This window comes from Chrysochloris asiatica, unplaced genomic scaffold (genome assembly GCF_000296735.1).
Source record: "Chrysochloris asiatica unplaced genomic scaffold, ChrAsi1.0 scaffold00049, whole genome shotgun sequence".
NCBI lineage: Eukaryota > Metazoa > Chordata > Mammalia > Afrosoricida > Chrysochloridae > Chrysochloris > Chrysochloris asiatica.
In genome coordinates, this window is record NW_006408567.1 from 16,530,681 (window position 1) to 16,552,453 (window position 21,773).

Below are 21,773 nucleotides of genomic sequence, written 5' to 3' on the forward strand. Positions count from 1 at the left end.
TTTAGTAGTCTTGCCAGAGATTGCTATTTTTTTCTCAAATATATTCTCCTCTTCTTAGTTTTACAACAATATTCAAATTTTAGCTATACAAAGGGCTACCCAACTAACCACTATATAGGCTATTTTTTGTTGTTAAGTCAAGTCTGTCCTGACTCATTGTTGTTAAATACCGTGGAGTAGGTTCATAGTGACACTGTGTATGGTTTCTGAGGATGTAAATCTTTATGGGAGCAGAACGCCTCATCTTTCTCCCACGGAACAGCTGGTAGTTTCGAACTGCTGACCTTGTGGTTCACAGCCCAATTCGTAACCACTATGCTACCAGAGCTCCTTGGGGTGGGATGGGGGGTTGAGTGGGAAATCGGGGCAAGAAGCTATACTCAGTGTCCATGGCAGAGGTCAGATCCAAATGCTGGCATTACAGCAGAAGATGGAGAAGTCCACATTTCATAAACTCCTACTAGTCTATGGGAAGGAGCAGCTGACTGACAGGTCTGTATTTAATACTGCTTCTCTGCTCGAAGGCATCTTTAACAACAGATAAAACTATTACAACGTTTTCCTAAAAATGCCACTTGCCAGTTTTCCTCAGGCTCATCATCACCAGGTGATTCTTAAAAAATGTTTAACAGATTATTTACAAAATCTCTGACACCAGAGTAAGGGATGACAGAGCGCTAGATCAGGCGGTGCAGCCACTCTCCAAGTTGGGTGGACTGCTGACAGCTGGCCTGTCCTAAGGTCACAGGTCCACACAGAGAAGCAAAGAGGTGTTTCACAGAACTATGAATTGGGGTGGGGAAAGGGTTGGCAAAATGATTTTTAATTGCTACAATGAAACACATTAAATAGGCAAAATACTGAAAAATAGGAAACAAGTAATGAAGAGATTAACAACATATGGCCCTTGCTTTCAGATGATCTTGTATTACCATTTAACGGACAGATAGTCACATAAATAATACAACATCTGTTCTTATGTTTAGCCCCCACCCCCTAAAAAAAAGTTCCTATGGAAGTGAGCAGAAATAAGGATCCAAGTCACAATATTTGAGTTAGAAAACTGAAAGAAAAATCTCAAATCTCATGCTGTAAGGCATGGTCTTTGGTGTAATCCTTCCACATCAGGGGATAGAGAAGCCCATGCTGAACATAAAAGATCAATTAATCTTCAATGCATCTGGTTATAAAGTTATTTTTATGGCCTAGAATGTAAGCTTCTAAATATATTACTAATTTTTAAAATCAATTTAAGTATGTTTTATCGTGCCAAATGAAACTTAGCTTTAGATGTGTTTTATTATTGTTGTTGTAAAAATATAGGTCACACAATATTTGCCAATTCAATATTTTTTATGTGTACAATTCAATGAAACCATATCAATGATGCTGTGCAACCATCACCAACATCCACTGACATATTCCTCACCCGCATAAACAGAAACTCAATGCTAGCTAAACAAAGATTCCCCTTTTCTTCCCTCATTATTTTAGGAACCTTCTAGTTTATGTGCTTTATACCTGCTGGTTCATGTAAAAATATGATGCATCCATCCCCTGTAAGAAGCCAACAACATCCAAAGCCATTACAAACCAGTAGGTCACTGGTTTTACTTCAAATAAACAAGCATGCAAGGCCCAAGTGGAAACTACTGCCACTCTGTTGCTAATCCCTAAAAGCAGCATGTTAAAGCCTTATAGTTTCCTCAGTAATTTAGGTTTAGTGCAGTTGTGTTTTACTTAAGGGCTGTAACAGTTGCATCTTTTCAAAACACCTTCTTTATCAAGAAAATGGGGCAAAATGGTAACCAGTGATGAATCTAGGTGAAGGTAACACAGGATTTGTGTACTCTTCTTTCACCTTTCCTTGGGTTTCTATTTCTTTCAGAATAAAAAGTTAGAGCAAAGCAAACAGATCCATGGCCTAGATTTTTGTTGTTGTTGTTGTTACAAAAAATGACAAAAATAACTCATTTGCCAATTTGACATTTTTCCCATGTATATTTCAGTGGGAGTCCTGGTGTGACACTGTAGGATAAAGCACTGGACCACATTCTGTTTGAACCATAAGGTTGGCAGTTCAAACCTGCCAGTCGCTCCTCAGAAACCCTATACAGGGTCCTTATGAGTTGGAACCAACTCAACGCACTTAAGACACAGGGTTGTTCAGTGAGCCCAATTGCATCCATCATATTATACAAACATCATCAATCTACACTGCCAACTTCATCAGAGACACAGCCCTAGTAAAACTCTGAAACAAAGCACACCTTCTAGGGTTCTACATCTTAGTTGAATCTGAATGACCCCTTGTGGTGCTCGGGCTGGGTTGCTAAAGCCACCCTGTGACAAGGACACCTCCCCAAAAATGCAAAGAGATCTACATTCATGGAGCCATTCCTGCAGGCCTGGACCTTCAGCTGTCCAAGCACTGGACACACAAATGAGTTCACCGAGAACAAACCCCAGTGCATTTCACGAAGCATTTCCATGTATGTGGAATCAGTGTATTAATAACAGCTTATTGGCACTGAATGAAAAACACACAAGTCTTAGACTTCGGTCTTGAATCGTGTCCAGCCTCCACGTAATACCTGGCGGGAAGGGATATAGCTGTAAGCATGCTTGGTGACTGAGGACTGCATGGTGAGGCCTGACTCTTGATACTGGGATTGGTAGCTTAACAAAATTTACTGGTTGTAGAAAAAGTAAACGTGCCTCTGGGGAGGTGAGCTCAGCCTTTCCACTCCGACAGCAGCCCCTGGTGGCCAGTTTAGTAAAAAGTGTTGGCTCTGATGCTGAAAGCTCTGACCTTCCTTTCTTAATGAAGGCTGCTGCAAAGAGGCAGGCCTTTCTAGGTAACAATCGGGGATTAGGGATTGGGTGGTCGTTGGTGGTTATGTGCCGTGGAGTTGGTTCCGACTCCTAGCGACCCTGTACAGGGTTTCCAAGGCTGTAAATCTTTACAGGAGAAGAAAGCCTCATCCTTCTCCCACGGAACAGCTGGTAGTTTCAAACTGCTGACCCTGTGATTCGCAACCCAATTAGTAACCACTACGCAACCTTGGGAGTGGGGAGCAATTGGGGAAGCAGCAAATTTAGGAGTGGCTTTAATTCACATATTAACAAGTTATTAGGTTTCTGGTCTCTTGCATTAAAAAAAAAAAAAAAAAAAAAAGAGTACTATCTTTCACGTAAGGAGCTATGGTAGTGTAGTAACTACTATTCAGGCTGCTAACCTCAAAGTCAGCAGTTCAAAATTACCACCTGTTTCGTGGGAGAAAGATGAGGCTTTCTGCTCAGAAAATCTGACTCATGCAGGGTCGCATGAGTCAGAACCGACTCGACTGCACATAACCAACGACCAACCAATCAATCTTTCATGTGGCGTCCTGGTGTGTGGTGCTGCAGGGTAATGCACTGGGCTGCAAGGTACATTTGAATTGCAAAGTAAGCTGTTCAAACCCACCACTTGCTCCCCGGAAACCCAAAAAATACAGAGTCACTATGGCTCAGAACTGACTCAACAGCACTTAAAACAATAACATCTTTCATGTGGCAATGCAGGATGCACACTGGACAGCTAAGTAAGTACAAGGTCGGGGGTTCAAACCCACCAGTGACTTCTTGGAAGCCCTTCACAGGGTTGATGTGAATCAAATCTCACTTGATAGCACTTATAAACAATAACATGTTTCATAGCCCCTATGAATGCACTAAGCCAACTAACTAAAAAGTCGGCCATTCAAGTTTACCCAGAGGTACCTTTGAAGAAAGGCCTGGTGATCTACTTCCAAAGAAATCAAACCTTAAAAAAAACCTATGGAGCAGGCTTGCAGCATGTGTCCTTTGGTTGTTTAAATGATTATATATTCCTGAGTGCTTTTGTGTACATCACCCCACCACCCACCAAAAACAAACAAAAAAAAAAAAAACAGGGAATGGAAGCAAATACTATTGAATGATGATGACGAGGAGATCGTAATCATCACAATGAAATGATGAATGTAAAACTGATGTTACCCCATGTAAACTATCACTCAATTCACAATGAAAACTTTTTTTAAAAACCCTATGGAGGATATTGGATACTCAAAGGGGGAGGGGGGAAATACAAAGGCAAGAAGTGACTGGCTTACAAGCTTTCAAGAGGGAACCTGGTGCTAGGGAGCATGGCGGAAGGTAGAACCTCCAGTAGGTACTATTCAATCTGTCTGGGCGGAGCAGATGAAAGGAGATACAGATGGGTAACTCATGATACTGTAGTGAATAATGCTTATCAGGACGGATTATGAGGGTTAGAAATGCAAAGGTAGAAGTTTTGTAAAAAGGAAGGGAGTGATTAATTCTCCAGGATAGGAGCGGAGGCATCTGGGACCATCAACTGAGAAGAGCCGAGACCAGGACCCTACCCAGAGAAACAGAGATGCCTGAGACAGAGACAGAGATGATGACGTGGAGTGATGAAGTGACTGGGGACCTTGGACCCAGAGAGGGAACGGGACTGTGGGCCGAAAACTGGGGGGAGGAGGGGGAAGTGTAGGGGGCGGGTTTCTGGGATATACCCTTTGGGTGGTTGATGATGCATGGAGGGGATTGGAACCATGGCAGTGAGATGATATAAGACGGAATTAATGTAAAACTAAAGTTCTCCCATGTAAACTACCATATAATTCACAATAAAACATTAAAAAAAAAAAACCCTATGGAGCACAATTCTCCTCTAACACACATGGAGTCGTCATGAGTTAGTCAACCATTACAGCAACTGCTCATGGTCTCTTAAGTAGAAAAAAATAGTATCTTTTTTAAAGGCCTGAGTCACAGTGTAGTAATGGTTACCTTAGTTTGAAAGTTATCTTATTCCTTAATCACATAGAAAGTCTTTAAACATTCAAGGAGCAAGGATTTCTATACAAAATAAATCATCTGTCCACTTTCCTACACAGTACCATAGGGGATGTGAATTTCTACATACGGAATGCTGGGAGTTCTTGCTGTGATACAAAGAATTGTTCCATATAGCAGACAGTTCTAGAAAAATCTGTTCCCATTCATTCAGAGAATAAAATAAAATATTCAAAATTGCCAGTGAAGCCTGATTTCCAGCTCCTTAGATTCACACCATTTCATTAGACATAAACACAAAAGGTAGAAAGCCGTACAGGAGTAGAAGCCATGAGCTTAGAGCAGACATTTTTCGTAAGGTGCACACTGTCCTCAGCTCTGAAAGAACAATCTGGAAACAATCTGCAGCGCAGCTGCTCTCATCAACAAACTGTTTATTATAAGAAAGTGGCTGGGTCAAAGGTTAAACATCAACCCAAACGGAAAGCATAGAGAACAAAAATCAATACCGTCCCTGCTAAGAAAACCCAGGACTTAGCATGAAGAAAAGAGAGGGCAAGGAATTCATGTTTAGGGTGAGATTCAGAACACAGCTCCTGTTAATTTAATTTCAACGTGCAGAGTTGTTTTACATGCTATTACAACAGGCTATTTGCTGTTGTTTTCAGAATGGTCTTATAAATGATAAAATAGGGCATTGATAGGAGATGAACAAACCAACTCTACAGATCATTTCCCCCAAAAAAGATAAAACTGCATTTGTCTTATAATGGGACCAACCTGATACTCTACAATGGGTAGGTAATACTATCTTTAAATGCAGCTGATTGGAAACTAGAACACAGATTGGATAGGAGATAATACAAAGGAATTATTTTGGGGGGCCGTGTTCATGCACTAAGTTGCTAACTAAAAATGTGGCAGTTCAAGTTCACCCAAAAGTACCTTGGAAGAAAAGCCTGGTGATCTACTTCCAAAAAAAAAAATCAACCCTTGAAAACCCTATGAAACACAGTTCTATTCTAACACATATGGGGTCACCATGAGTGTGATAAAACATTAGGTATGACAGGACATTGCAGTCATGCTTTTTGAAGCGTTCTTATCTTTTAGAGAAACATACTAAAATGTTTAACATTGAGAGATCTGATTTTGGTCCCCTTCAAAACAATATAGTAGAAGTAGATAGGAATAGAAGACATGATTGGCCCTAACTGATGATAGTGAAACAGAATGAAGAATCCAAGAAGATTAACTACATTATTTTGTTTACTTTCGCATATTAGAAATTTTCTACAAAACATTTTCTTTGACTCATGGTGTACAGTTCAACATTTACTTTGAAAGAAGGAAGCAAAGATTTTGTTTACAAGAAAAGTGGCTGGGTCAAAGGTTAAACATAACCCAAACTGAAAGCATAGAGAACAAAATCAATACCGTCCCTGCTAAGAAAACCCAGGACTTAGCATAAAGAAAAGAGAGGGCAAGGAATTCCTGTTTAGGGTGAGATTCAGAATACAATTCAAGTATGAATCTGTCAATAAATATTCATTAATTCCCCACAGGTAACCTCCACACCATAATATTACTAGGTGTCCAACATGACTGCTTTTGAAGTATGATGAAACACAGCTGTTTAATTCTACATTGAACATTGGCGATGTAGAGATTCACAATGTGTTCCCTCACATTCATGACACACCAAGCAAAAATCTCAATAGAGAAACAATACCGTAAGACAGCAACTAAGTTCTAAAAGAATGATTTTATTTCATAATTGCATGAGAAAATTTGTGGGCTCAACGCACTTAACAACAACAACAAGAAAATCCAACTGCCTGGAATAATGGGATCCAAGTTTTTAAACAGCCAGTTTAGCACATAAGCTTTCAAAACTGCAACTTGTTTGTAAATCTGAGGCTGTTATATTTTATATTGATAATTTTTAAGCCGAACCTAAAATGAAATTTGAGAAAGAGCCTGAAATGAATAAAACAATTCATTGTGCTTAATTAACTCGAGAGGTATCAATGATTACGAAAGGTTCTAGCAGAAGGATGAAAACTAATCATTGAAGATTTTAAGAAAAGGATACATTTGATTTTATTTTTAGCCTAATTGCTTTGCCTGTTGTTGGAGTCGGTTCTGACTCCTAGTGACCCTGCACAGGGTTTCCGAGACTGTAAATCTTTACGGGAGCAGAATGCCTCATCTTTCTCCCGTGGAACCGCTGGTAGTTTCAAACTGTCGACCTTCAGGTTAGCAGCCCGATTTGTAACCACTATGCTACCAGAGCTCCTTAATTGCTTTGCCTAGAGCAGCATAAATACTGCAGGGTCCTGGAAAATATGATAAAGGTCATCACTTCTACTTGCTCTCTGAAAGAATAAAGATTTAGTCATGAGAATTTGATGACAATGCATAGTGTCCATTAGAAAAACTCACTTGACCAATCTGAGACAACACACCATACGCCATCATCACAGAAGAAAAACACAGAGAGAATCTTCAAAATTACAGGTCTTTGAACTTTATAGTAGTTGACAGACTGACAGGCTTCAGGAAAGCGTAAATCATCATGTATCGCTAACAGAAAAAAAAGAGCGTTCCTATCTAGGTGATTCTAGGCAATTCGAGGCAGACTGGATATGAGCTCTCCCCCAGTGTCCCCAAACAAAATTAATCACTTTTTTTTTTTTTTAATAGACAGTGGTATGCAATTTCCTTTCAAAGACATAGTTCCTTATATACTAAAAACAGATTAAAAATGGGAAGGGGGGAGTCAGTGGTCCCATGATCCCATCAATCACCCTCCAATAACAACTGTGTGAAGGATTCATTTTTGCTCAAATGGCAGAAAAAGCCTTGCTTGCCTACAACATAGAAAAGCACGACTTTAACAAGTTTTCTTAAGGCTATGCCCATTCATTTTACTTTTACTTGTTCAAACTCTTACTTTATCTGCAGGAGGCAAACAGGTTTAAATGAAACGTTTGTCAAGTCTAGCGCTCAGGAAAGGTTCATGGTTGTTTGTGACACTGACACGTGTCTTCAGAACCTGATAGTCAGTACCCATTCACCTTCACAGAGACTCCATTTAGAACTTGAACTTCACATATCTACAGAAAGGCTTAGAAGAGAAGTGTGCACCCACATAACAAAACTATGTGACAATCTTCATGTGACAAGAGGAAAATACATTTTCTTCTTTAGAGCAGAAATCCTAACCAACGTCTTCTCTCATCCTCAGGAGTAAATGGGAAAAAGACTTCTCCATCAAGACAGGTTCTGCCTAAGCTATCTTATAATTTCTTAATAGTTTTAGCTAAAGCAGACTTTTTTTTTTTAATCCATATACTCCAGCCTATGGTTGAAATGGAGAAGTCTCAAAGACAACAATAAGAAAAAACTACAGACAAAAACCAAGATTCATATATCCTTTGGTTTGTTGATGATGCATGGAGGGAATTATAACCATGGCAATGAAACGATATACAATAGGATGAATGTAAAGCCAATGTTCTCCCATGTAAACTATCACATAATTCACAATAAAACATTTAAAAAAAAAAAAAGTTCCTCAGTTGATCAAATGGGGTTTGAAATTTAAAGTTTTTATTTTCAAACCTAAATTATAATCTTTAATGCTGATATTTCTCCTACCGATGGTGTTGTTAAATCAAGGTCTAAAAACATACTGCAAAATAAAAAACACAAGACACACATGTGGAATTGTATTAGAAACACACAGGACCCCCAATGGGCTAGAAGGCTGTGTGTTGCCAGGTGGCACTGTGGGATAATGAGCTGGACCACAAGGTCCGCAGTTTAAACTCACCAGCCACTCCTTGGAAACCCTGAACAGGGTCACTACAAATTGGAACCGACACAACGGCACTTAACCTGGACAGGTACTTTCACTTCTTATGAGGTGAAACTAACAAAGTGATTAGCATTCTCATCTTATCTCTGAGAGAAAGTGACTAAGGGACAGACAGACAGACAAACCTTGGTGGAGTTTTCCAGCTGCCGGGAGGCCTGTTTTCTCGAAGAAGCCAAGCAAAGCTTTGACTTGTGCCCTGCCAACATCCAGCACAGGAACAGTGCTTTGCTGGGACCCCGTGTGGGGACTTACCCTTCCAGCTCAGTCATTGGAAACGGAGGATTAAACACCACTCAGGCCCACAAATTGCCTGTCAGTCTTGAAATCCCCCAACACTACCAGCCTCTTTCTAACACAGCACATTTCTCAAAACAACCTTCAAGTTATTTGCATGCATGGTAACAAAATGTGTTTCCCCAGTATAATTCACATCCCCAAACTGAAGAGTAGCATGTATCAACTGGAGCCTGGCATTGTTCCGCTGCTGGCTGCAGACTCTACGGTCGGAGGCACCGCTGCTGTGCCCACCTCCCATCCTGGCCCGTAGCCCCTCACCTGCATACAGAAAGCCCTTTGATCATGCCCGCTAACCCAGTGCCAGTGTGGGCTTACTCCCTCCGATGTATTTTTTGGACTTAGGAGACAAAACTCTGCTTTTAAGAATGTTCTGAGACTTCCTAAAGACAGCTTCAATCGACTTCCCCAGGAGGTAACGCCATAACCCGGTCCTGCTCACACATGGCAGCGATTAAGAAGCTGGTGTAGAAGACAAAAAGCATTTGGTCTTGGAGGGGTTTTTTCTTCCAAAAGAGCCTGTTTCCCATCCACAAATTTGTGACTGCGTGCACACTGGATATAAATAGTCTGAGGAAATAAAACCACCTTTCTTAGATAGGGCACTAGTCCCAAGAAGGAAACTTCTGAAGACACTTACAGACCTCATTACCCCTTCCCCAGATCGGAGAGCAAATGGGGGCTGCAAAAAGTTCAGAGGAAAAATAGAATGAAAAGATAAAGATATTTTTCCACAAACGTTTTGAATCCCCCTCCTAGAACTGCCCGGAGGGTTCCCAAGGTTGCAATCTTTACCGAAGCACACTGCCTAATCTTTCTCCCTCAGAGTGAATGGTCAGTTAGTAGTCAAGTGCTTAACCACTGCATAACCAAGGATCCCTACAACAGTAACCAGAAGTAAAAAACAACAAAAGGGATGCTTGCCGGTATTCACTACCAGCATATCCTCAATTTCTATGTTGATTTTAAACTACAAGTGTTTACTTCAAATGAGAGGCTTTCAAACATTCTTGAGGGAAACATGATTCAAAAATACAGTACATGGCAACAGCTGAAAAGTCTCTCCCCACTCAATAAAGTGAAATAAAGGGAGTGAAGGAAACACCCCATTTCACCAAGGAAGCTCATCCTGTCACCTTGGCCATGAGTATTATGTTTGATAGCAGGAAGTCAGTTATAGCGAACAAAAAGTTTCCAGTTTAGGTGAAGGGTGAAGAAAGAAAGGAGAGAAAGAGGTATATGAAAGACCCTTAAAAACATTCATAGCTATAAAAGCTTTTAAATGTTTGCTTTAATCAGCCAGCTGCTCTGTTGCTGGGGCTGTATTGTAAAATCCCTGTCACGACACCATGTCAGCCACATGTCAAACGCTATTCAGGGTGCACCTGGAATTCTGAGTTTCTTCTCTCTAATTTGGATGCCCCAAAATTATTTTTGAAACTGTGTTTTATAGAGTCATGTTAAAACTTCTTCTCTCACTGTATATTCAAAATGCAGGGCCTAGGATTAAATGTAAAAGGAGGGGAGGGATCTCATGTCAAATACTATGAAAACAAAAACCCTAAGCAAAGATTTTTATTTTTTAATTGGAGAATTCTCATTAACTTGTTCGAAAAATACATGAGCCTCTATAGTGCTCCATAACCCAGTTTCCTCCTCAGAGGAGTAAAGCTCCTCTCCTCCCCTGCTTCCCCAACAGGACCACTGTGGAAAAAAATTCCAAATAAGATCATGATATACATAAAGCGGAGTCCTGGTGTGGCGCTGTAGGTTAATGCACCAGACTGCTAAGCCATTTGAACTGCAAGATTGGCAGTTCAAGCTCACCAGCTGCTCCTCGGAAACCCTATATAGGGTTGCTATGGGTCGGAGTCGACTCAATGACACTTAACAACAACATACATAAAACATAAAGCATGCTACACATGAGAAATTAATTGTTGTTTTCCAGATACTTCCACACTGTCTTATACTTAGTAGACACTCAAATGTTTGCAAACTGAAGTGGTTAGTTACAAAAAGAGGAATCAGAACCATGTGGGATGACTTAGCGTAAGTTTCTTCATAAAAGAAGCCAACGTCAAAATTTCCCTAAGTAGAAGGAAGGATGTAAGGCAGGTTTGTTTTTTTTTTTGGTTTTGGGTGTGTTTTTAAATATGTTTGCAAATATCAACACTACCCTTACCAACAATACCTGTTTTAAAATAAAAAAGAAAGTTTCACAAGTAACTTGAGTTGAATCAAAGTGGAATGTTTCAGCTAGTTTGTATCTTTAAACATATATTATCCATCCCACAACTGCCACCCTACCAAAATTAAATACATATACACATCCACGCACACAGCATAGTGATTCCTACCCGGTTACTTTAATAACAAACCCAGTTGTCACTTCTTGTTACAATTATATCTTGATCCCAAAGCAAAGTAACATGATACGCCCCCCACCACAGGACTCCTGCCAACGGTCCAGCCTGCCTCTATTACTCAGGTTGTGGACACATAATTAGCTATCAGCCACAATGAACGCCTAAAAGAATGCCAAGCTTGGTAGTTTTGCAAAAGATCTTATGCATCCCAGATCTTGAGCAGTTATATCAAAGTGTAAGTTTAAACAACAACAACAAAAAAAGCAGTTGTCATCTAGTGGATTCCAACACATGGTGACACCATGTGTGTCAGGGTAGAACTGCACTCCATGGGGTTTTCAATAGCTAGTTTTCCAGATGTAGACCACCAGCCCTTTGTTCTGAGGTACTTCAGGCTAGACTTGAACCACTGACCTTTTAGTTAGCAGTCCAGCATGGTATCCAATTACATCACTAATATGCAAAATCCCACCTTGTCCTTGTAGCCAGGCTGGACTGAAAGGTAGGCAAGTGGGGAATGGGGCTGCTGGTTCTGCCAGTGTGTGCAGGTCATTAGTTTTGGCCCCTCCAAATCAACTAGCTGCCCCTCTAAGCATTAACTCTTCACAGGCATTTCCTCTTCCCTTCTGATGTTTCTCTTGCAGAAATAAACATGGAAATAGAACCCAGAGAAATGGAAACAAAATTGTTAAGTTTCTTTATTGGACTGAAAGTTCTGCAAGGGAAAGAACTGTGTACTTTCTTTCAAATCAGTGTTTCCTAAGCACTCACAGTAAAGGTTCGCTCCCGCTAACTTCCTGTGAGCAATGGCAGAAGACTGGCCTGGCTGACCACCATGTCATCTTACTCCAGGCAGTCAACCAAAAATTTACCAATTTCCTACTACTACCAACACTTTTGCAGATCCATTTTGGAAGAAGTGCAGCCAGAGTGCTCCTTGGAGGCCAAGATGGCCAAACTTTGTCTCTCATACTTTGGACATATTGTCAGGAGGGACCAGTCACTGGAGAAGGATATCATGTTTGGTAAGGTGGAGGGTCAGAGAAAAAGAGGAAGACCCCCAATGATATGGATTGGCTAAGTGGCAGCATCAATGGACTCAAGCGTGGCAACAATAGTGAGGTTGGCCCAGGATTGGACAGTGTTTCATTCTGCTGTGCATAAGGTCGCTATGGGTCGGTACTGACTCGATGGCACCTAACAACAACAACCAACACTTTTGGAGTCCTGTGGTGCTGTGGGTTAATGTGCTGGACTTCCCAGTCGGTTTTCAACATCAGGTCGGCGGTTTAACCCCACTAGCCACTCCTTGGAAACCTTATACAGTGTCGCCATGGGTCAGAACTGACTCGACGGCAATTAACAACAACAACAGCCACCACTTTCAGAAAAGCAACACTACCATCAGGGAAATTATACTTCTGGAAGATTCCACCATTATATTATACTGTCCTTGTGGAGTGCAAAATTAACTATCTCACTCAGTCGTTAACCAAAAGTTCAAGTCACATTGGAAGAAAGGCCTTGAGATCTACTTCCAAAGAATCAGCAATGAAACCCTCTGGAGCATAGTGTTACTGTGCACACATGGGGTCACCATGACACATGGACTTGGAGTCAGTTTGACAGCAACTGGTTTTTACAGTATAGTTATCAGCACAGATAGTGAAGGTCTCAAGGGGCTGATTATCCTTTGAGTGCTGTTGTTGTTGTTTTCACTATAAAAGTAATATGGAAACAACTTGACCACAGACCATGGAGAAGCTCAATATCATCAACCAAAACAAGGCCAGGGGCCAACTGTGGAGTAGACCATCAGGGTTATATCCTTTCACCACACTTATTTAATCTGTATGCTGCATCGAAGGAAAAAGACTCATTAAGGAGCTGTGATATGCTGATGCAACCGTGCTACCTGCGAGGTTAGCGGTTCAAATCCATTAGCCACTCTTTGGAAGTTCTATACAGGGTCATTATGAGACAGAAACAACCACCACCACTACCTTGCTTGCTGGAAGAGAACCTGAAATACTTACTGATGAAGATCAAAAACCACAGCCTCCATACAGTATGGGTTATACCTCCATATAAAGAAAATGAAAATCCTCACAACTTATCAATAAATAACATCATGATAAATGGAGAACAGACTGAAGTTGTCAAAGACTTCATTTTGCTTAGATCCACAACTAATATTCATGGAATCAGCAGTCAAGAAATCAAATTGCATTAGGCAAATCTGCTTCAAAAGAACTCATTAAAAAGTTCAAGAGCAAAGATATCAGTTTGAGGACTAAAGTGCATCTGACCCAATCCATAGTATTTTCGATAGCTTCATATGCATGTGAACATTGAACAGTGAATACGGAAGACCACAGAAGAATTGACGCATTTGAATTATGGTGTTGGCGACAAATATTGGAAAGTACCATGGACTATAAGGAAAGAAGAAAAAAAAAAAAATCTGTCTTGGAAGAAGTATAGCCAGAATGTTTCTTAGAAGCTAAGACGGCTAGATTTCATCTCTCATACTTTGGATCCATCAGGAGTGACCAGTCCCTGGAGAAGGGCATCATGCTTGGTAAAGTGGAGGGCCAGCGAAAAGGAGGAAGATCCACAACAGGATGGAATGACACCACAGTGGCAGCAGTAATGGACACAAATGTAACAACTGGGAGGATGGTGCGGTACCAGGCAGTGTTTCATAATGCTGTGCATCAGGCTGCCATGAGTTGGAACACACTCGACGGCACAGACAACAACGTGAAAGTAACGTATGTTCACTGTAGACATTTCGGAAAATGCAGAGAAAATTTTAAAGATTAGAAAAATTACCCTGATCTCTCTCTCTCTACCCAGAAACCATCATGGATTACTGTGCTATTCTTCACCATTTGTACCAAAGCAACAGGGAAGCACATAGGTGCTTCATAAATCTTCTGTACTGTGCACAATAACGGGCAAATGTTAGCCTTTATTGTATAAACCAAACTGTATAAACATAGCTGGTATGCAGTGACACTATTTCGGTAACCGGTGTTTTTATTTCTTTCCTATCTATACTACAATAGTGCCTAGCATCAGTTGCCATGAAGTAGATTCTGGCTTACGGATGGCCCATGTGTGTCAGAGCTGAACTGTGCTCCTCAGGGTTTTCAATGGTTGATTTTTCAGTATTTGATTGCCAGTCCTTTCTTCTGTTGCATCTTCAGGTGTACCCAAGCTTCCAACCTTTTGGTTAGAAGTCAAGCACACTGGCCATCTGCACAAGCGTCCTGGTGTGGCACTGTAGGGTAAGCAATGGACCACAAAGTCGGTTTAAACCTCAAGGCTGACAGTTCAAACTCACCAGCCACTCCTCAGGAACCTTATCCAGGGTCGCTCTGAGTGGGAACCGACTCAATGGCACTTAACAAGAATAACAACAGTACATCATAATAGTTATTATTGTTGGTAGTTGCCGTTAATTCAGTTACAACTCACGGAGAACCTATGTGATAGAATGTTGCTGGTGTTGTTAAGTGTCGTCGAGTCGATTCCAACCCATAGTGACCCTGTATAGGGTTTCCGAGGAGAAGCTGGTGAGCTTCAACTGCCAACCTTGCAGTTCAAACGGCTTTGCAGTCTGGAGCATTAACCCAAGTGCCACACGAGGACTCCATGTGACAGAACAGAACTGCCAAAATGTTAAATGAAAGATATTAATAACTCTGACACTTAAATAATCTCTATGAACCTAAAATAAAATTCCAACAATATAATGGAAAACTGCTAAATATTATGTTAAATTGATACAGAAAAAAATAAGGAAACCTCAGAACTGCTTTATGTTGTTGCTGTTGTCAGGTGCCATCGAGTTGGAAGCGACTCATAGCGACCCCATAGTTCTAGTTTTATACACCAAGTTGCCTAGCTCAGCAGCGACACCTTGTGGCGAGAAATCTTCAATTCCCAACAGCACAGAGAATAGTATGTGAGAGTAAGCATTAGAAAGCCAGCAAGCATCGCATGTACAGGCAATGAGTCTACACGGATGGGCAGAGCGTAGCAGAGGACCGACTTCCAAGGTGCACTCCATGTAACTTAATTCTATGGGGACCAACTAGGTCTGTTAAGATGAACTGCAAAAAAAACAGAAAGGACTAGTCAATTCTATGCTCAAGGCACCAGCACATTGCCTAGAAGGAGCTCCCTGATGTCTTGCCCTTGACATCCGAGGAAAGCAAGAAGAATCATCCAGCTGCTTCCAGGAGAACCATCCTAATCAGTAAGTGTCTGTCTGACCATTTATTTGTACCAAATCTTTTACAGAACTTTTATCCCAGGAAAGCATAATAGAAAATCCCCACGTCTAACATTTATTTCCTTCTACAGAAGTCCTGGTGTGGCACTGTGGGTAAATGCACCAGATTGCAAAGCCATTTGAACTGCAAGGTTGGCAGTTGAAGCTCACCAGCTGCTCCTCGGAAACCCTATACAGGGTCGCTATGGGTCAGAATCGACTCGACGGTACTTCACAACAACAGAAGACCCAAGGTCTTCACTGAGGAGTTATTAGCCATTGAGAAACGAGGGCACAGAGCAGCAAATAGGTATGTTATTGTTGTTGTTAAGTGCCATCGAGTCAGTTCTGACCCATAGCAACACTGCATAGGGTTTCCGAGGAGTGGCTGGTGAGCTTGAATCACCAACCTTGTGATTCAAACCAACTTTGCAGTCCAGTGCATTAACCCACAGTGCAACACCAGGACTCCCAGCAGACAGGTATAAAGTGGGGAAACAACACTAGTGAGGTATGCACATCACAGAATGGCCAAGCATCAGGACCAAAAGGGAAGTATTTCAGAGATGGCGGCAGAGACGATGATGTGGCAAGATGGAGCGGCTGGGGACTTTAGACCCAGAGAGGGAGAGGGGCTGTGTGCTGATGACTGGGGGGTAGGCTTGCAAGGGTATATATACCCTTTGGTTGGTTAATGATCCATGGAGGGGACTGTAACCATGGCAATGAAATGATATACAATAGGATGAATGTAAAGCTAATGTTCTACCATGTAAAACTATCACATAATTCACAATAAAATATTTTTTAAAAAAAAAAAAAGGGGGGGGGAAGCATTTACCAAAAGACACAATTACAGAGGAGTTGGGACAGGAGGAGGAATAGAAATAAGAAACACAAGGAGGAAGTGGCATAAGTGAGATTAAACAAAGTGTATGATTTGTAGAATGTCAAACTGATGATCTGCTCTGTGAGCCTTCACTCAATTCACAATAAAAAATTGTAAAAAGAAAGGTCTGGTAACCTACTTCAAAAGGTCACAATCATGAAAACCGTGTGGAGCACAGTTTTACTCTGACACACATGGGCCCACCATAAATCAGAATCTGGTTACTGGGGAAATAGAAGGCTAAAAATTTTCATTTATTTACTGAAAGCTTATAATGTGCCACAAACCTCACTAATAACAATAACAATGATTTAAAAAAAGAATAATAAAAGTAAGGGCATGCACAAAAATCACACATATACTCACTTAGCCCTTGGAGTCCCAGAATAAAACAGAACCAAGTCAGAGATCAGCAACTGGGAGAGAAAAGTGGACTACTGCACAGATAGCAAAGAAAATCAATGAAGGACCCCCAATGAGAAATGAACATTTCTAAAATTTACTCTTCTTCGGTTCTGATGTGAGAGTGTGTTCAGCCTGTCATTTGTTTAGAGCGTTTCTGTGTGTGTGTGTAAAAAGCAACCAGCACTCACATGTCTATGCTGTCATGCAGTGGCTTGTATGTTGCTACGATGCTGGAAGCTGTGTCCCACCAGCAGAGTTACTCATGGTGGACAGGTTTTAGCAGAGCTTTGAGACTAACACAGACTGGGAGCAAAGTCCTAATGTTCTACTTCTGAAAATCAGCCAGTGACAAGCCTATAGAACATAACAGAACACAGTCTGAAATAGTGCTGGAAGAGTTGTCTCAGTAAGTTAGGAGACACCACACAGTTAACTGCAACAATGGGCTTAAATATGACAGTGAGTGAGAAGAAAACACAAGACTGAGCCACATTTGGTCCTGGTGTGGCATCAACTGCAAGGTCGGCAGTTCAAACTCTTTGGAAATCCTATACTGGGTCACTATGGGTCGAAACCGACTCAACAGCACTTAACAACAACAACAATACAAAGGTCATCATGAGTCGGAACCAACTCAGTGGCAACTAACAGCAATAACTAGGCACTAAGATCATTACTGTAGAGTTGATGCCTACTCACAGTGATCCTATAGGACAGAGGAGAACTGGCCCATAGGGCTTCCAAGGCTGTAATCTTTACAGAAGCATACTGCCACATCTTCCTCCCGCAGAGCAGCTGGTAGGTTCAAACCACCAACCTTACAGTTAACAGTCAAGCACTTAACCACTGCAGCACCAGGCTCCTCAAACAGCCACTAAACACACCATACACATTAACTCAGTAGACTTTCAAATGACCTAATAATAATAACTGTTTGTTACTGTTCTTAGTGCCGTTGAGTCAATTCTGACTCATAGCAATCCTGTATAAGGTTTCCAAGGAGCAGCTGGTGTGTTTGAACTGCTGACCTTGTGGTTCACAGTCCAGTGCCGATTTTACAGCGCCACACCAGGAGTCCAATAATAACTGTTGCTGTGTGGTTTAGTGTCATCAAGTCGGTTCCAACTCATAGAGACCCTGTGTAGGGTTTCTGAGGAGTAGCTGGTGAACTTGAACCGCCGACCTTGCGTCCAAACCAACTTTGCAGTCCAACGTATTAACCCACAATGCTACACTGTGGTGGTGGTTATGTGCCATGCAGTCAGTTCTGACTCATAGAGACCCTGAACAGGGTTTCTGAGGCTATAAATCTTTACAGGAGCAGAACGCCTCATCTTTCTTCCACAGAACAGCTGGTAGTTGCGAACTGCTGAGCTTGCGGTTTGCAGCCCAATTCGTAACCACTACGCTACCAGAACTCCTTAATTTAAATGATACAATTTGCAGAACTATCATGTATGTCTTCAAAACATTCTGTAATGTTTCCTAATCCTAAATGCTCTCAGATCTTATACCTGGCTTCTCTAAGCGAGCATATCATACCCTAACCCTGACTGCGCTCTGCTTTCCTCAGAAAACTAAATTTGCTAAGAGGAAGGGTTTAGCCCAAAGGAAAATGTCTCCTCTTTTAAAAATGTGGATTTGAGGGTGTGACTTGTTCTTTTCAAGAGAAAGCAGGTAAATTTGGGGTGGAGAGTAATCACCTGGACTAAACTCACAAACTTACCTGTGTAAGGAAGACAACAGAAATGGACCCACAAAGCAATTTGCCCCAATTAACAAGAAATTGACAGCTGGGCAAAGCAAAGGGATTAGAGAAAAAACACACCTGGGGAATCTGGCAACCTGCCCACAACGAACTATCAGTCACAGCCATCAAATGCAGACAAAAGGCCAGGAAAGTGCCAGAATGCCTTCTCATCTCCTTGGACATTTTCCTCTGAGACACGACTAGAAAAGAGATGAGCTAAAATTCACAGCCTTTTTTGCCACAAGACAGTAGACATCAGCACAAATAAAACAAAAGTTGTGATTTTCCCATTCCAAGTTTTGCTGAGAAAGGCCCAAATTAAACCAAACGTTTTTAATGCCAAAATTTTGGTTTCAAGTACATTCTTTACACATAAAACAGTGACTTTTTGGCTTCTAAAGTATAAAGGGCCCAAACCTGAAGACCTGACACCTTCCAACTCCAAGAGCAAAGCATGGGTTTTTCAGTGGTAGAATTCTCACTTTCCCTGCAGGAGACCTGGGTTTGATTCCCAGCCAAGGCACCTCATGTGCAGCCACTACCTGTTTGTCGGTGGACCGGGTTTACGTGTTGCTATGATGTTGAACAGGTTTAAGCAAAGCTTCCAGATAAGACAAACTAGGAAGAAAGGCCTGGTGATGTACTTATGAAAATCAGTCAATGAAAACTCTCTGGATCAAGATGGTCTGATCCTCAACTGATCATGGGTTTGGCTCAGGACTGGTGTTTCGTTCAGCTGCACGTGGGGTCACTGTGAGGCAGAGTTCTACAGGATGGCAGCTAACAATAACAAACTCCAATCGTCTTCTCTGTCTCTCCCTCACAAGCACCAACATTTTAAAAAATTTTAGTTATACTTGGACGTATTTAAGATGGTTTCCAAATAGAAATGCATCGGCAAAATGAGACAAGTAGGAAAAAGGGTCAGTGTTCTTATAAAAATCATACTTAGAACATAGTCCATTAAGACAACATGCTACATCCTACATTGGTTAAGACAACGTGCTACATCCTACATTGGTTAGTAACAATAAGGATCTTAAAAGCTTATGAGGGTCGGTCGATCTAAGGTGCAACTATGTGTCTCTTCCTAGCCAGAAGAAAGAAAAGAAGAGTAATGAAAATTGAAGACACTTGGAAACAATCAGTCCAATAGATTAGTTGTCTCCAAGACCTTGAGACCGGAAGAATGTGATGGTTTCTGGTTACCACTACCAAATGCTCTGAAAGGGATCACATCAGAAGGCCCTTTCTAAAGTGGAAGAAAATGTGGAATGAAACTCAAAATCATAAAAAAAAAAAAAAAGATCCAGCTTACTGGTCAGATAGAGACTAGTGGACCCCCAAGAATATGGCCCTTAGTCATCATTCAGGTCTGGAAGTGAACCCACCCCCTGGGCTCACATGAAGGGGACAACAACACTAGTAAGGCACCCACACCATAGAATGGTCAACTGTTAGAGATCAAAAAGGCAGCATTTACCTCAGGACACCATCCAGAAGGACCGGGAAAGAAAGAGGAATTGGAAACAAACGCAGGGAGAAAGTGCGATAGCTTATGGTACACTGAGGGGACTGCAATCATGGAGCTGGAACGCAGTATAGGATTCGGTGAACGTAAAACTGATTAAAACTGATAATTTGTTCTATGCATCTTCACTCAATTCACGATAGAAAGATTTAAAAAACGAGCCACACTGCGGTGACTTGTCCTCACCTCAGCAGCTGACAGCAAATGGAGAGGCGTTAGGGCAGGAATTTGTCTCACTTCACAGCTTAGGCCAAGGGATGTCAGGATCTCCTTAAGGACTTCGTATCTGCTACAATTGCTGGCTTTCAGCAAATCAAAATCTTCTTGAGTTTGTACCATCAAAGAGCTGGGTGGGAGTTCTAAGTGCACCTAAGGGAAAAAGACACCATTGTGGTACATGGTAGTACTTACAGACACTAAGAAAACCAGCTTCTTGACAGTATTTTCTGAAAGCTTGAACATGGACTCTTCTATTTATCAACCGTGTGTATAAACTTGGAGCCTTGAACATTTAAAAATGAATAACTAGCCATATAAAGACTCAAAAGAGCTCATTAAATTCACAGCTGTTGAGCTGAGAGGTTGTGGCAGAAACGACACTGGTTATTACTAACCAGTGCTCAGGAGAGACCAGTTTCTAGAAAATGACACTTTGCCGTGTTTGATAAAGTAGAAGGTCACCCTCCATGAGATGGGCTGACAACATCCACAACGCTGGATTCAATCACACCAGGGATCGTGGAGACGGGGCACAGCCAGGCAGCATTCCATTCTGCTATACATCAGGTTACCAAGACTCAGAGCTGACCCGAAAGCAACTTACTAAGCATTACAAACTCTGCGTGGGCCTTGACTTCGATCAATAACCACTTATGTGACCTTGGGTTATATGACCAAAAACATTTAGAGATATCATTGTGCTGGAAGGTCAATGAAAGATGCTATTAAACTCAGAAGGTTCATGCTTGAAACTTCCATTCTACCTATTAAATTATATGCATAGCACCAAGAACCAAACCCACAGCCACTGAGTCAATTCTGACTTATAGTTACCCCACAGGACAGAGAAGAAGTACTCCTTGGGGTTTCCAAGACTGTGAATCTTTATGGAAGCAGACAGCTTTATCTTTATCTCATGGAATGGTTGGTGGGTTTGAACCTCCAACCTGAGGTTAACAGTCCAATACTTAACCCACAACGCCACCATACCAAAACCAAAAACATAACAATTGTGAGGATGGGGCAAGACCAGGCAGTGTTTCGTTCTGTTCTGACAGTGTCGCTGAGTTCAAAGGTGCCAAAATATTGAGCACCCATAGAAGTGATCTGTTTCAGCAGTGTGGCAAGACCTGGGGAACTCTTGGGCCCAGAGTCAGTGACATAGCCACAGAGGACTAGAATGAAGAGTGAAGTATCCAGCTAATAAGAAGAGAGGGCATATGCATAAGAACACCCACACTTGCAGATAATACCCACTTATCCTGGCTTCAGTGACTGGATGATCAGAGCTCAACCAGAAGTA

General features: G+C 41.5%; 1 protein-coding gene across 1 annotated transcript in view; it reads right to left on the reverse strand.

Annotated features, from left to right (window-relative positions):
• HLCS (holocarboxylase synthetase (biotin-(proprionyl-CoA-carboxylase (ATP-hydrolysing)) ligase)) overlaps positions 1-21,773 on the reverse strand; it is a 266,102-nt gene that overhangs the window by 236,088 nt on the left and 8,241 nt on the right. The window contains exon 3 of the mRNA XM_006862567.1: positions 20,438-20,620. Within this exon, the coding sequence (XP_006862629.1) occupies positions 20,438-20,620 (183 nt within the window). The remainder of the gene's footprint in view (positions 1-20,437; positions 20,621-21,773) is intronic.